Source organism: Trachurus japonicus, chromosome 19 (assembly GCF_045865225.1).
Source record: "Trachurus japonicus isolate A0001 chromosome 19, Traja_1.0".
Lineage (NCBI taxonomy): Eukaryota > Metazoa > Chordata > Actinopteri > Carangiformes > Carangidae > Trachurus > Trachurus japonicus.
In genome coordinates, this window is record NC_140925.1 from 5,380,704 (window position 1) to 5,397,125 (window position 16,422).

General features: G+C 40.8%; 2 protein-coding genes across 5 annotated transcripts in view; one reads left to right on the plus strand and one right to left on the minus strand.

Moving 5' to 3' along the window:
- Nucleotides 1–565: 565 nt before the first annotated feature.
- Nucleotides 566–5,432, minus strand: psme3 (proteasome activator subunit 3). Its single transcript, XM_085760646.1, has 10 exons — nucleotides 5,280–5,432; nucleotides 3,439–3,471; nucleotides 3,280–3,342; nucleotides 3,024–3,128; nucleotides 2,874–2,922; nucleotides 2,641–2,759; nucleotides 2,406–2,542; nucleotides 2,210–2,264; nucleotides 1,128–1,214; nucleotides 566–1,012 (listed from the first exon to the last, which is right to left on the minus strand). The coding sequence occupies exons 1-10, from the start codon at nucleotides 5,319–5,321 to the stop codon at nucleotides 932–934; spliced, it is 771 nt and encodes a 256-aa protein (XP_085616772.1). The 5' UTR covers nucleotides 5,322–5,432; the 3' UTR covers nucleotides 566–931.
- A 1,021-nt stretch (nucleotides 5,433–6,453) lies between these two features.
- Nucleotides 6,454–16,422, plus strand: part of nbr1a (NBR1 autophagy cargo receptor a) — an 18,625-nt gene continuing 8,656 nt past the window's right edge. The window contains exons 1-13 of one of the 4 annotated variants that reach the window (XM_085760604.1): nucleotides 6,454–6,709; nucleotides 7,261–7,323; nucleotides 7,435–7,453; nucleotides 8,060–8,082; nucleotides 8,483–8,668; nucleotides 9,871–9,948; nucleotides 10,049–10,299; nucleotides 11,329–11,448; nucleotides 11,688–11,987; nucleotides 12,356–12,515; nucleotides 14,002–14,265; nucleotides 16,131–16,232; nucleotides 16,367–16,422. The exon at nucleotides 16,367–16,422 is cut by the window's right edge and continues 20 nt beyond it. In XM_085760604.1, coding sequence (XP_085616730.1) covers nucleotides 6,608–6,709; nucleotides 7,261–7,323; nucleotides 7,435–7,453; nucleotides 8,060–8,082; nucleotides 8,483–8,668; nucleotides 9,871–9,948; nucleotides 10,049–10,299; nucleotides 11,329–11,448; nucleotides 11,688–11,987; nucleotides 12,356–12,515; nucleotides 14,002–14,265; nucleotides 16,131–16,232; nucleotides 16,367–16,422 — 1,724 coding nt within the window. In that variant the 5' untranslated portion in view covers nucleotides 6,454–6,607. The remainder of the gene's footprint in view (nucleotides 6,710–7,260; nucleotides 7,324–7,434; nucleotides 7,454–8,059; nucleotides 8,083–8,482; nucleotides 8,669–9,870; nucleotides 9,949–10,048; nucleotides 10,300–11,328; nucleotides 11,449–11,687; nucleotides 11,988–12,355; nucleotides 12,516–14,001; nucleotides 14,266–16,130; nucleotides 16,233–16,366) is intronic. The other 3 variants (XM_085760606.1, XM_085760607.1, XM_085760608.1) reach the window with 3 other exon arrangements.

Genomic DNA, 16,422 nt, shown 5'->3' on the forward strand with positions numbered 1-16,422 from the left:
CCTTTTACTTGTTTAGGATCTGCAGAGGAACTGAAGTGGAAGATAAACACAACAGTGACACCCCCTGGTGAAGAAGAAGCACAGCTACCAGGCCTCTACACTCACCTGTACCCATCTCTATGTGGGTGTGAATAAAAATCATTTTATCTTATGTTTATTAAACTTTATACCCCCCAAAAATGCCAAACTATTCAACAACTTTATCAAAAAACTGTTTTATTCAATAGTCAATGCCTCAACACAAGAGATGCTTTGGTGACTTATGAATTTTCACTGAAAACTGATAAGCCTGTGGACCTAAAACCTGCTTTAGAATCATATTTTTACCACTAATACTGTGTAATGTACAATGTTAGAAGAAAAAAAAACAAAAAAAACAAAGCCTTCATGTTGCATCTCCAACAACCGACGACCAACCTTCAGAAGATGCGATAAGAATCTATGAAAAAAAGAAAAGAAACAACCAGCAAACATTCACTGAATCAGTGGGCAGCAGCGATCGTACCACACTCCGCTTAGATTTTCTCTTAAGAGCTATAATAAATGAAGCAATTTCACAAAGATCTGAGGACAAAATGTTTAATTAAAATTAAAAAATACATAGCGCTTTTTGTTGTCTAGAATCTATCTCCCCCTTTTTTTTCCAGAGAGAATGTTTACGTCTTCAAAGGGCTTAAAACAAGAAAAAAATATTTTACAATTAAAACAAAAACATGTGCGTCGTGTCCATCTATGGAAGCTATGGTTTTTTGTACAGGGCTGCGACGATTGTATTGAAGGAGGTGAATGTCTAGTTTGTAGTCCTGTGTACCAGGGCCGGGCTACTGTAGCTCAACAGGCATGGAGAGCGGCGAGCGGGCGAGGGGGGGCGGAGACAGAGGGGCGGAGGAGGCGGTGGTGGTGGGTGGAGGCTGAGGTGGCTGGATGAACATCAGTACAACGCGTCGGCGTTACTGCTTCGAGGCCTCTTGATCTTCTCAATGTTCTTCAGGATCATGTCATGTAACGTTACCTTCATTAGGAAAAGTGCAGAAAAAAGGAGAAATGTTTCAATAAAAACTCGTCAGGGGGTGAATTTTTTTTGGAGCAGATAAGAAACATTGGAATAAATAAAGATTGTGACGTACGTATTGATTTCTGAGCTCAGAAACTATGATCTTCAGACTGATGTATTCCTTCTCGTCGATCTCGGTTACTGTACGCCGATAGTCCTCCTGATAATCCAAGAAAAGTTCATTAACGTTTGATACATTTATATGTGTTATTTGAGAACATGGATAATGATGTGACAATCACCATATCTAATTATACTTCATTCAACTTGCTGCACTTTTAAAAAAGGGATACTTCACCCAAAACCAATAATTCACCAATTTTCTACTCACCATCATGCCATGGAAGGGTTTGGAGAACTTTCAGAGTCATCAAAACGCTTTTGGTTTGATGTTTTGACACTTTTGAATCGTCCAAAACACACACATAATGAAACATCCAAATACCTACTGCTGCATATTTGCTGCGAGATGTTCGTTTGTTGTTGTAAACCATTGGATGTATGACATAAAAATGGAAGAACATCTCGCAGCAAATCTCACGCAGCCACTGGGAGCTACTGCTACTACAAGGATAAAAACAGAGATCAAATAATTTTTTTCTGAACAACTTCTTCATGCGGCGGCTTCAGGACACTTGGGTCAGTACAGATGAGCAGTATGGAGGTATCTGGATGTTTCACAGTGTGTGTTTTGGACGATTCAAAAGTGAACTCTTTCCACCGCCATTATATGAAAATCCGTTGCCAGCCGGACCCCCCCTGGAACTTCAAAACCGTTTTGATCACTCTGAAAGTTCTCCAAACCCTTCCTTGGCATGATGGTGAGTAGATGATTGGTGAATTATTGATTTTGGGTGAAGTATCCCTTTAATAAACAGTTAATAAACAGAATGATAAAATAAAACAAAAAGGGCACTAATGAAAAGATGTTAGATTCAGGTGGGGGAGCCTGAACACCACAACAACCAACATGGAGGAGAAATGAGTTTTGATGATGCTGATTCATTCATTACAGTTTTGTTTCCAGTGATGGCTGTTTACAACAATAATAAAAAACATAAGTGAACAAGACAAAGGTCTGCTCTGAAACAGTATTTCACAATGTCATGTCACAGCTTATGTCAAACGAAAAATATGACAATCAGTTTCACTTACCACATGTGGATATTTAGCTATTTTAGAAACCAGCTTTGCCCTTGTGATGTAGTATCTAGAAATAAAGACAGACACATGGTTTTTGCTCTGGTTTACAGACACACACAAGTAATCACAATACTTATATACCTGCTAAAGGGACTTAATCTTTAGTACATGTCATGTGTAATATAACCAGAATTTAATTTCTGCACACCTTGTTATCTGGTCGAGGTAAGACGCCGCTTCCCCTTCAACTGTTCTGAGCTCAGCTACCGTCTCCTCCTGGATTGACACTCCGAAGTTGTTGCCGTCCTCTATCCTCGGGATGAGCAGCTGCACCCACATTTTGACCTGAAGAAGATGGAGAAAGAAAGAAAAAAAAAAAATCAACACTTGACCCCGGAAACAACATAACTTCACTAAAACTTCACATTTAACTTGTTACTTACTGTGTTACATTTCTCTATGAGCGTCCTGATCTCTGGCTTGACCTTTTCAATAAGATCGACAAGGTTTGCGTTGCTCTTCATCATCCCGCCAGGCATGACGAAGACCTTGGTGCCAGTCACTGGGAAACAAGGGGGGAAAAGGAAAGATTAGTGACAAGATTACATCCGAAATGAATCTTATATGTAACTTTGAATTTAAAATATCTGGCAACTACTGTAGGGTTCACACTCACCCATGTCCTCCCCACCTCCATCCTCCAGCTTTCTCTTTTTGGCATTTTGCTGTGAAAGTCGATGATAAAAACAGGATCAGACACCGTTTCTCACCTCCGCTCCCCAATGGATTTAATATTAAAATTAAAACTCTAAATATGGAGCCTCACCGCTTCTAGTCCGTCATGCAGGTTTGAGAGCAGGATGGGGTCTGGCACCTTCAGATTTATCTCTGAGTGTATTTCCTTCAGTTCACTGACGTTTATGATTGGATCCTGAATAACGACAACAAGGGTGTTAACTGTGCGATATATCGCTACAAACACACGCTTTATATGAGACGGCGTGATATTATGTAGACTTTTATCCAGATGCAGCAGATATGAGACAATACAGTGTATTAAACTGAGTGAACTTGTCACTGACCTTCAGGAATTGATCGAGTTCCAGTAACTTATTTGGGAAAAATTTCGCAACTAGGTCCTCTGCCTGTAAGAAACGCACATTTTTTTAAAATGGGTTTTGCATTGAAACCAAACAGTTTGATAACAGTACACATGTTAACAGTGCTCAGCAAATACTCACTTCTGCAGTGATACGTTCCCTGAATGCATCAACCTGCAACACAACACAAGAGTCCAAATATCAGTCTGGTTGAAACAATGTCTAGATTAAACTTTCTATTCGGCTGGTTTGTCAGCGCTACAATTAACCCTGACGTGGACTCCACCTGTGACACGTAAAGAAAGACCACCTGTCTTACTCCTTTTATGTTCTGCTCATATGTAAAATAGTAACTGGTTCATTTTTGTTTTGAAAATGCTTTGCAGGAAAGTTATGTGAAGAGTCTCAGCTCAGTTTTAATTTGCAAAGTGGCCTTGAAGAAGGTGGAGGAGTGCAACATACGGTAAGAGATAACATGGCTGTTGCTAGGCAGTATGACACATCCTATGAGTATTTTAAATACTGATGACTTTCTCTGTTCAGGATAAGTGTGGTGACTCTTTATCACCCACAAAATCGCTCTTCAAAAACCTCCTCTGAGGTTTTACAAAGTCTCACGGCTGAATGTGGGATTTCCCCACCACACAAATGTTGCTATTGACTGAAACCAAACCAGACAAGTTTAATACATCTGATTATTGATGGAAAAAAAGATCAGACTCATCACCACAGGAAGCTACCAACCCCAAACTCACAGGTGAGCTGTGACATTACAGAGGCATTATGCCCCTAAAATTTGAGAGTGTGCAAGTACATTTTTCATCTACCGGTACTTCACATGTGCAACCAGTAAATTTGCTGTTTTTTTCTTCCTTTTAACACTGGTGAAACCTGGAATCTGTCATTACAGGTGTCAGGCCAATGTGTTTGAGGACCATGAATGAAAAGGAAATGTGAATATTTGTGTTTGCCCCTAAATTTTCTGCTTGCTCTCCTAAAATTTAAAGTCAGGGGCCACTGTGCTCCTAGTGAAAAATGTTAGTCCAGAGCCCTGTATTATATTTGAATCTTTAAAAAAAGTTATTTCACAATATTTTTAAGTGTGGGGCCTTTTACCTTCTGTGAACAACTCATGTTAGTTTCATTCATCTAATCTTAACAAAGTAACTTTATATCAAGTAATTAACCTATTATATTCTTCTATTTACAGTAACATCCAACATATTTTGATTTTCCTTTGGTTTTTAATACACAGTTATATAATTTTCTGTTGTAGGTTAATTTGGATTTGTATGAGCCGGTAAAGCTCAGTTCAGTTTCCCTTTTCCAAAGCTATAAATGAAGGTTCTGAGAGACTAAATTTAGTTTTATGAACATAGGATTTACCTAACACGATCAGCAAATGTATTACATAACTCTTCCTGTTTTCTGTTGTTGTTATGGAACCAACATATTTAGTATTTCCTTTCGTTTTTTATACACAGTTATGCTATTTCAGATGTAGGTTGATTTAGATCTGTAGGAGCCGGTTTAAGCCGTGTAGCTTCACATTTTTGTATTAACAGTGAACATAAACCATGTCTAACATATTGTATTCGCGCTGTTGGACGATAAACAAACATTGGAGGGAAATAACGATAAGAATCTGTAACTTGACGCCGTTGGAGTTTAGCTAACTCTGTAGCTCGGGCCTCCGGTTTGTGCATGTGGCTCAACAACCCGAGAGCAGCAGCTGCTTTATCAACACAGAGACACACAGCTAACATCTCCCCACACCTGGTGAAGCTTCAGCTCGCCGTTAGACAGCACCTGTAGGAAGCTGTGACAGGTGTTAGTTAGTTATCGTCCCTACAGGCGGGAAACCGGCCGGTTAGCTCGTCGTTAGCTCGTAGCATGTCGCGCGGCTAACCGATGCTAGCAAAGCCGTTAGAGACAACAACAACGCGTCTTTTTGGTAACGTTACCCGCGAGTCGGTTCTTACCTTAGTTTTGATTTCATTGTCCACCTTGAGGAGTGAAGACATCTTATGTAGTCAAACAGGCGAAGAGCGATTGTCCCAACAGCATTAAACTCACCTGTAAACGCGTGGCAAACAGACTCTACTAAAGCTGGAGACTTGTCAGCCACACTTGTCTGAGCTTAAAGATGACGTCAACGAGATGCGACATGACGCGCTGTTTTCACTGCGCATGCGCGATACTGACAAAAAAAACAAACGTCAGGCGCAAAAGTTTTACCTTTTACCTGTCTGAATAAAAATAATAAGAGCCACGTATTCAAAACATGGATCTATCTATCTATCTATCTATCTATCTATCTATCTATCTATCTATCTATCTATCTATCTATCTATCTATCTATCTATCTATCTAATAGTTTCTACATTTGCATGTGGTTTAGCAACAGAAAAAGCACAACATCCAAAATTGCCATAAACCATGAAGCTTTTCTTTAATTTAATAGATAAATAGATAGATAGATAGATAGATAGATAGATAGATAGATAGATAGATAGATAGATAGATAGATAGATAGATAGATAGATAGGAAATTCAAGTATCCAGTAGCGCAGACATACTGTACATATAACATACCGTAACATAAGGGCATAGAAGAGCAATATGACACAGACAAGTAAGAAAAAAATATACACAATATACATCCATATGAAACTACATACATATGTGACGAATAAAAAACTGAATATGGTAGAATAAATAGAAAAGAAAAGAAAAAATATATTATGTTATGTTATGTTATGTTATGTTATGTTATATAACATTATTATATTATATTGTTGTATTGTTGTTGTTACTGTTGATGGTATTGTCGCTGTTTGTATTGTTCTTTTCCTGTCTTGTCTTGTGTTTTTAACTGGACCCAGAGTCTGTACTAATAAATTATCTATCTATCTATCTATCTATCTATCTATCTATCTATCTATCTATCTATCTATCTATCTATCTATCTATCTATCTATCTATCTATCTATCTATCTATCTATCTATCTGTCTTATTATATGATATGATATGATATGATATGATATGATATGATATGATATGATATGATATGATATGATATTATATTTTCCTGCCCCTGTAGCCGCTGGGTGGCGGTAATGCGGTTCCTATCCGGTTTAACGCCCACCTCTAAACTCACATGAGGAAGTGGGGGAGCGACGTCACCGTATTTTTCTTAGACGCAGCAGCTGACGATGTAAACAAGAAAAGACAGTCGAGGGCAACGGGGATCAAACAGGCCGGTGTCACCGCAAATGATCGCCGATATCCGCTCCTAAAACGGCCGACATGGGGCTCCCCGTCACTATCAAAGTCAACTTCCGGGGGAACGTGAAGAGATTTCTGGCTCAGGACCTGGACAAACTGGAGTGGGAGTCTGTGGAAGCCTGGGTGAGCTACGGAGCTACGGAGCTACGGAGCTATGGAGCTACTGCTGCTGCTATTGCTGCTATTGCTGCTACCGCTGCTGCTGCTGTAGCCGCTGCTGCTGCTGCTGAGCGTGTTGGCGCAGTTAGTGGAGGAGAAGGCCCAGACGTGGCCTAGACACGTAAACAATAGAGCAAGCTGAAGGACAGTCGATACTTTTACCGCTAAAAAAATAAAAAATAAAAATACAGATTGAAGTGTGACATATTCAATCCGAGCTGCGCAGTTCAGAGTCACAGAATAATAATAATAATAATAATAATAACAATAATAATGTAGGCTGCTAGAGATAGAGAAATGATGAGCTCAGTTCGCTTCAGAGCTTTTTTTTTATGTTCCTGTCGCTGCAGGAGGAGCCTGAGGACGGAGGAGGCTTCTCTCTCTCTCTCTCAACGTGCCATTATTGATGTTTTCATATAAAAAGCAAAACACGTGTGTGAGGAGGAGGAGGAGGACGGGAGAAAGTCCCAGCAGGTTTATAACATGATATGTTTGTTCTTTAACTTGTATTCCAGATCAAAGCGTCTTTTGGGATCAATCACTTCCAAGTGAAATACTTTGACGAGGACAACGAGGAGGTAAAAGTGTGTGTGTGTGTGTGTGTGTGTGTGTGTGTGAACTGTTGTTGTGTTTTGACACTTAAAGCAGTTATACTAATGGACTAATTCTGGTCTCATTCACTCTTTCAGATTTGCATAAACAGTCAAGGTGAGTTTTATTTTTCTGTGTTTTTCCTCTTCTTCATTAAAGTGAATAATTAACTCAGAGACATGTTTTATTGATAGAAGGTCGTAACTGTAACGTAGGAGCATGTAACTGACAATTCACCTATTTCCAACTATTGTAGCCTATATGATCAGGAAATCAGGAAATTTCACTAAGGATTCTGGGAGATTGGGAGGTTTTTTTTCCCCCCAATACAGTTTATTTTGAAGACTAAACAACTAATCAATCAAACAAAAAAATAACCTGTAGATTCATCAGTAATAAATTCTAACCCCTACAGCAGAAATGCAAAAGAAGATTTTATCTTTATTTATTTATTTTTTACTTTGTGTCACTTTATTTTAAATACCTTTTGCGTTTATAGTTAGTTGATTCAACAAATACACTGCAATACACTCTTATGTATTTGAAATTAATGAAAATCTGAATGGAAATAGTAATAATCACCATTTGCAGCCCTAATTTGATCATTTCTTTGTGTATGAGCTACGCTAGAAATACACATATTTAATAAGACTGTATTCATTAATAGTATATAACAATGTTTGTTATCCAAAAACAACTAATTATCGATTTCTTTTGTTTCAGATGAATATGAAGAAGCCATCAAGGTACTGACGCTTTACTGGATTAAATAAAACAAACACATGACGACATTAGACTCAGTCAGATCCAGTGGAGCTTCACCACACGGCTGCAGACAGGAGAGAAAAAACACCACATGGGCGTTGCTTTTCATGAGTAAACATGACGTCATGCAGGTTGAACTCTGACTCTGTGTGTGAAGAAACATGACAAATATGCACTTGTTCCGGTGCAGCAGCATTCACATGGAGACAATGACAGAGGAAGGCAAACATCAAGGATAAATAAATGATAAATCTGACAAACATAACGACACAGTGGTGACGATGCATGAAGCCCACATTCCTCCCTGTGTGTGTCACATGTGTAATTTCCATTGTGCTCACTCATTCGTTGTGACATCATGCTCCTGTGTTTTCCATTCAGAGCGCAGAGAAGCAGGGGAACCAGTTGCACATGAACGTGTACAAGATGAAGGGCCAGGCGTGCGGCGGCGGCCCGCTGAAGACGGAGGTGAAGGAGCTGAAGGGCGACCTGCGGCCCGCGCCCCCCTACCCCTCCCGGGTCAAGACCGTGGACAAGGGCACGCAGGTCACGCCGGAGAGAGAGGCCGTAAGGACGCAGAGAGACGCTCGCATGAGCAGGGTCTCGTATTTAGAGACCACTTTCACAAATGTTTCCTTTTTTTTTTAAAGGGATAGTTCAACATTTTGGCAAATTGGCCCATTGCCATAACTGCCATATAGTCATACTGTAGCAGTAGGTTCGTTACCTTTATTCGTCGGCGCAAGCTATTTTTAGAACGGCGGAGCAGAGCCGTGAGCTGCTCAGAGCTACGCTACGGAGGCTAATGGGATTTCTTGGTTTCCCTCATCAAACTCATCAAATACACAATCCAACAACTCCACAACGCTCTGGTGGACAAGTTGTGACCTGCACATTCACCACGCTATGAGATAATAACAGAACGTTACCAGACAGAGTTGTTTTAGAGGGAAATTCAGAGACTGCTTGCTGAAAAACTGTCCCTGAAGGCAGCGCACATCAGCGGTTTTGCACAAATTTACCTCTAAAACAACTCTGTCTGGTAACGTTCTGTTATTATCTCATAGCGTGGTGAATTTGCAATGTTGAACTATCCCTTTAACATTTATTTTTGATTTTCAATTTAAACAAATATAGAGTGCATTTCATAAACAGCTCAGCCATGATTCATCAGTCTTCACAGATTCAAAAAAATAAAAAACATATATAGGATAGTGTCATTTCAATGAAATAAAATAAAGTACACAGCGGTAGAGAATACACAGTTCATCCATCTGAAGGTATTTAAGTACAGGACTCCAAATTCTGTTAAACATTTGTGTTTTTCACAAGTTTTTTTTGAATACCAACACAAACAACTCATTCTACTTAATGAGGCACTGATGAGGAAGATTATAAAAACCACTCCTGGTATTAAACAATGACATTAATCCAACCAAAATTGATTTATAAACTCTTCCTAAGTGAAAATATTTGTGTTGTGTTGTTTAGTAATGAATATGAAGATGTTTTCTTTGCATTATTCAAGGTCTGAAAAGACTTAATTTGTTTTTTTTATTTCAACTAGTCGTCATTTTCTGCCAATAAATGCTCTAAATGACGATATTTTTATTTCAATTTTTTGGAGAAATGTTGTCAGTAGTTTATAGAATAACACAACACATACCTATAAATAGTAAAACCGCAGCTGTATATTGTCTTCATGTTGATTTAACAGAAGCTTCAATATGTTCTCTAATGAAAATCTCATGTTTTTTTCTTTTTTACAGGTCGCAGTGAAAGACACCAAGGGCAACAAACCAGAGGACGAGCCTCCTCCCATGTGGTTCAGATCCTACATGGAGAAGGTAAAGTTGCATTTCACGTTTTTTATTTATTTTATTTTTTTATTTATTTGACATACAACTGAATCCGACTCTGAATCCAACTCTTCCTCTTTCTTCACAGTTTAAGGACGAGGTGGTGAAGGAGGTGGTTGAGAGGATGTGCAGCGACTTCTCTGGCCAGTGCTGCACCCACAAGTCCCCCGACGGGCCGCCCGAGGCCGCGGGCGCCGTCGGCGGACCGATCGGACCGATTGGACCGATAGGACCGATCGGCCCCAGGCCCGGCCCCTCCACCTCCAACGGCTCCCTGGGCTACACCCCCAACTGCAGCAGCTGCAACAAACTCACCTCCGAGGGGGCCTACAAGTGCAGGTATTGATCTTTTAGAAGTTTGTTTTGGGTCGGTCACGTGTTCTTTAAGCTTCCTCTTGTATTATTAGGTTTTTAATGCATAAAAGTTCCACATAAATTTGTTTATTGCATCAAGGCTTTTTGACTTTTTTCAGAAATCTCTCTTAAAGAGGAACTATGCAGGATTTGTAGCCTAACTATGCTACATTTTTACTTTGCTGCAACAATTAATCGATTAATCGAACAATAATAAAACGATTATTAAATGAATCGTCAACTATTTTGATAATCAAATATTTGTTTTGAGTAGTTTTTTAAGAAAAAAAAGTCAAAATTCTCTGATTTTAGCTTCTAAAATGTGAATATTTCTGGTTTCTTTGTGCCTTTATGACAATAAACTGAGTGTGTCTTTGGTTTGTGGACAAAACAAGACACATGAAGACGTCATCTTGTGGTTTGAAAAACACTGATTGACATTTTTCAACATTTTTTAACATTTAATTGACCAGCTCTCGTCTCTATGGCACCGTGACACAAACGCGCCCCATAACCCTTAATCCTTTGTTCATGACAGATGAAACTATACAAATATAAACGTTGTAACATCGTATATGATATGTAACATTATCTACCTCTCTATTGATTGATTTTTCGCTGGCTTCGTTGTAAACAAATGCACATGGCCAGGAGGAGGGTTAGCAACACAACGGAAAAGCGACTGGACCTGCATAGTTAAAACAAAATAAAACAAAAACACTTTTCTTTTTTTTTAAACAAAATTGTAAAATGCTCTGGTTAAAATTATGACATTTTGTGTTGTTATGATCGGTTTTGACCTGGTTTTAATGATAAGAACAATAATTAGAGTCAAAACTGAAATCATAAGTGCAAAACCAGCCTAGCAGCCTAACAATGTAACCAAGAGATGAGAAGCAAATGAGATGATAAATAATTGTTTTACAGCTGATTTAAGACACAAGAGATGAAGGGAGCTAACACAAGACGAAGGTTAAGCAGCTGCAGTTGTTGATTTTTCTTTCTTTTTGCCAGTGTGTGTCCGTCCTGCATCCTGTGTGAGATGTGCCGGCACAGCCACGACCCCAGCCACAACCTCGTGAGAACCAAGACGCCTCTCTCCATCCCCGAGCACGGGATGTCAGGAGAGTTAAGGTAAAACCCCCCGAGACCGACCGTCTGAACCTGACATCAGTGCTGCCACTTGTGTGTTAGTATATTAATAGAGGGAAAAACATGAGTAGCATTAGATGCAAAAGCAGGGCTGCAACATGCTTTAGCAGCTAGATTACAGTCAGTCAAGAATTATGAGTGTGTGTGTGATGTGTTTTGTTCTTGGAAAAGAAGCTTTTGATAGTCAACAAACAGGTGATCCTGATGACATTTCAAACCAGGTTCCCAAGGCGAGGAGACAGGACAGTGCGCAAGGCCGAGCGACAGCGCCTCAAAGCAGAAAGGAGGCAGCTCAGAGCCGAAGTGAAGGAAATCAAGAAGAAACTGAGACTGGAGAAGAGGGGGCTGCAGTGGAGTGGGCCCTCTACCTCAGGCAGAGCCAACCTGACAAACATGGCCTCCGCCTCCACCCAGGCCCCGGCCCCGCCCCCCCCCGCTGCCTCAGAAACAGCCTCAGGTCCGGCCCCAGCCCACGGTCCCGTCCCCGCCCCGGTCCCTGACCCCCAGGCCTCCAGTCCAGAGTAAGCGCCACCGCGGAAGGGCGTCCGACAGTGCTGGGTACCTCGAAACCCAGCATGGATGCAAAAAAAAAAAAGTCTTTTTTTCCAAGAAAAGAAAATCAAAAATATGCCATCTTTGTAATCTAGTCTGTATAAGTGTATCGCTGGCTGCTCTGGGGTGGTGGAAAAATGTTGGAACTACCTCAATGTGAAAACTGCTGCTGCTGCTTCATAGATTTTCTAAGAAAAAAAATGCTTTTGAGCTGCAAAAAAAAAAAAAAAAAAAATCTGGGGTCCTGCTTTTTTGATTCGTAGAGAACAAAAGAGATGGGTGTTATAAGAAACAAACCAGGGCTATTTTCAACAATGCTCTGTACACTTGAAACTAGGGGTCCCGGGGCCTCGCACACGTCCTTGGTGCCCACTATGGCTGCCTTGTTTCTGGATGAAAATCTGCCTGACGGCACCCGTCTGGAGCCTGGTACCAAGTTCATCAAATACTGGAAGATGAGGAACTCGGGCACAATCAGCTGGACCTCAGAGACTAAGGTACCGCTCCCACCCACCGAGAGGACAGGCCCCACTACTCTCTCTCCCCCTCCCCACCTCGAGCCCCCACTCAGCTCATTGCTTCTTCTTCTTCTTCTTCTTCTTATCCACTAACACCAGCTAAGATTTCTCACCCAGCCTAATACCACTAATGTATTTCTGTCTGAGAGGTTTATGATTTAAATTAAGTTGAATCTGTGTGGTTTAAGTTCTTAAGTCTTTGTCACTGTTTGAATGTGTGTGTGCAGAGCCGGCCCAAGGCAGGGGGGGTGGGCAATTAACTCTTTTAAGCTGTAGTGCGTAACTTCTGTCGACCCATAGAGAAATTATGCGCAATTACAAAAATCTTTAATTGTTGTTGTTGCACATTGCTCTTGCAGTTTATTTAGAACTAAACTTTTTCTAAAAAAGCAGATGATGTGTTTATAATAAATGCATTATCTATTGCATAGGCCTAGTTGACATTCAGTATCCCACTGAGTACTTTATCAGTTTGAGTATTAAGTGTAAATCAAAACCCCAGGCTGCACTTTTAGCTGAATTTGGTACCATTTCATGATTAAAGGGATAGTTCAACATTTTGGCAAATTGGCCCATTGCCATAATCCCTATAGTTTTAGGAGTAGGTTAGTTACCTTTAATTGTCGGTGCAAGCTATTTTTAGAACGGCGGAGCAGAGCCGCGAGCTGCTCAGAGCTAGGCTACGGAGGCTCATGGGATTTCTTGGTTTCCCTCATCAAACTCATCAAATGAACAATCCAACAACTCCACAACGCTCTGGTGGACAAGTTGTGACCTGCACATTCACCACACTATGAGATAATAACAGAACGTTACCAGACAGAGTTGTTTTAGAGAGAAATACAGAGACTGTTTGCTGAAAAACTGTCCCTGAAGGCAACGTGCATTAGTGGTTTTGCGTGAATTTCCCTCTAAAACAACTCTGTCTGGTAACGTTGTGTTATTATCTCATAGCGTGGTGAATGTGCAGGTCACAACTTGTCCACCAGAGCGTTGTGGAGTTGTTGGATTGTGTATTTGATGAGTTTGATGAGGGGAAACTAATAAATCCCATGAGCCTCCGTAGCGTAGCTCTGAGCAGCTCACGGCTCTGCTCCGCCGTTCTAAAAATAGCTTGCCCCGACAATTAACTACTGCTATGACTATAGGGATTATGGCTATGGGCCAATTTGCCAAAATGTTCAACTATCCCTTTAAAAATTAAAGATAGGTAAAAACATGCCAGGCTAGGATGATTCGTAATGACAGATTAGAAAAAAATGGAACGAGTTTGTAGGTTAGTAAATAATCCATAATCAGTATTATTGGGTCGGCCCTGTGTGTGTGTGTGTGAGAGTGTGTGTGTGTGTGTGTGTGTGTGTGTGTGTGTGTGTGTGTGACCTCGGTTGCATGCTGTCGTCTTTGTGCCTTTTTCGCATGTGTATTTCTATTTTTGTGTTTTGTGTATGTGTGTGCGTGCACCCAGCTAGTGTTCATGTGGGGGAACCTCGGCCTGGCCTCCGAGAAGAAGCGGGAGGTGCCGGTCCCGCTGCTGCTGCCGGGACAAGTGGGAGTGGTCAGTGTGGCCTTTGTGGCCCCCGTGATGGAGGGGACGTACACCTCCCACTGGCGCCTGGCGCACTGCGGGTGTCAGTTTGGCCCGCGCGTGTGGTGCAGCATCGTGGTCGACCCCGGCAGCGACGGCAACCACCACCGCAACGCGCCGCTCGGACATCAGAGCAAAAGACTGGCAAGTCTGCTAGCTAGATCAGTGACACGCAGGCACAAAGCCCCCAAGTGTCCGCATGCACAAACACACACATACACATACACACACAGCAGATTATTATGGGATGTGGCACTTTAGTAGGTGTTTTTGCAGGTGAAGCTTTTATTCGTATCTAAATTCGCTAAAATGAATCACCAGCTATTTTGTGTAAAAGAAACAAAACAATTTAAAGGGACAACGAGGAGTTTCTCCAACAAAAAATTCTGCGACAATAAAAAAGTCTCATATTAATGTGGATGAATCTACGTTACCCACACTTTTCGATAAATATATCGTTTTGTCTCTATCGTTATTCTGTTATTATTAGTGGTGGTGGAAATGCTGGGCGAGCCGACCAGCGTTTCTTTACTTTCGGTTTCGCCATGAGTCATGAGAATAACGCCGCCGAATCGCCGTTTATGGTCGGAACTACGACGGTATCTGATCGTCTTCGAACCTCTGACTTTAATTCTTGATGAATGAAAACCTTGCACCGGTCAAAGAATTTCACGGTGTGCGCGGAGGCTCATAAATGTAGTGTGAAAACGTTTCGCTTTTCCAAAACTCCTCGTTGTCCCTTTAAACATCAGAATCATTTTTCAAAATAAATGTCTAAATGGTTTTCAAAATGTGAGCTTTTTAAAATGTCACTTTTAAAAAAAAAACAGGAACAAGCGATTTAAAGGTCCAGTGTGTAAAATCTAGCGTTCAGATTCTAGATTGCACTGCTCATTTGCGCTCACCCCTCCTGTCGGCAAAGTGACGGTGGCCTCCAAGGACAAAAAAACTTGCGCGTTGATGATCCATTCACAAACGTTCAGGTTTATAACTCAAAAACTTCTCACTATTTACTGACTAACTACTAACTCACTCTCTTTTGTGTTCTCCTCCTCCTTCTTTGTTTGTTTTATTTATTGGCATTAAACATGCTTTCTGGCTGACTGGCTGCCGTACAAACATGGCGGCGCAAGGTGGCAACACTCTCTAAAGCAAGACCCTTGCTATATAAGAATAATTATGCGGCTACGAAAACCAAACAAAATGTATTTTATAGCGATTATACACTTACACAAATAGGTATATTTAGATTTTGCCAATAAACCTAGTCAAATATTACACACTGGACCTTTAAAGACGTCAAAGAACACGCTTCTACGGTGGCCCTGAGGGTTCAACACACCACAGCTTCAGAAAAAAAAAACATGCAAAGACACAAATGTGCGACAAAGTCAGAAAAAAACCTCATCGCTTTGACAACAAGCTCACAACAGATGTTGTTTCTGGGGACTCAATAAAGTGACGGACCCCAGCTAAAGGCTAATGCTAAGCTAACAGTACTTATGATCAATAACATGTGATATTGATGTTTTAATAAACCAAACGAACTCAGCTTATTGTCAAACCCCGCTAACAGGAAGCCGTCTGCACAACTTCTAAAGCGTCCCAGTCTGGTCCGTCACTTTACTGTGTCCCCAGAAACACAACACTTCCTGTTGTGTGTCGTCAAACTGATTAAGTAGTTTTTTGAATTTGTAGCAGGTTTGTGTCTTTAAATGTGTTTTCTCAAGGCCACTGTTTGTTTTTGCTGATCTTCAAATTAACATTTATTAACGCAGACAGATTTATCAATAATGAAAATGTATTAAACCTTTCACACGTGTCACTGTGTCGGGGTTCGATCCTGAATTAAACCAGAATCTGTAAAAGTAAAAGTGAAATAACAAGAACAGTGGAGATTTTTAAAACACTGAAATATGAACAACAGTAATAACTGAAAGTGGGAGCGCTCATCTTCATCATGACTGAGGAGATAATAAATAACGAAGCTGTTCTGGTCTGTGCTTCAGAAGGAGGAGGTGAGGTCGGTGGAGAAGGAGGCGGAGGTGAGGTCCGTCGACCTCGACCATGAAGACTACTACTTCCCCTCAGTCGACCTGCTGACTGCACAGGTGCACACATGCACACACAACTCTGTCAATCATCAACAAAAACAGTTTCAAAATGATCCAAACAAGTAGAAAAAGGTTGAAAATGTTGTAAAACTACAGTGTTTTAGTTTCTCTCTGCATCTTCTCTCTCACAGGATCTACTGTCATTTGAGTTGCTGGATATAAACATAGTGCAGGAGCTGGAGAAGGT

Bases quoted from the DNA above. Each gene is read 5' to 3' on its own strand.
- psme3 (XM_085760646.1), bottom strand. From the start codon at position 5,321: ATGTCTTCACTCCTCAAGGTGGACAATGAAATCAAAACTAAG. The intron at 3,472-5,279 runs GTAAGAACCGAC...GTTGTGTTGCAG, and splicing joins ACAATGAAATCAAAACTAAG to GTTGATGCATTCAGGGAACG. The intron at 1,013-1,127 runs GTACGTCACAAT...TTCCTAATGAAG, and splicing joins CTGAGCTCAGAAATCAATAC to GTAACGTTACATGACATGAT.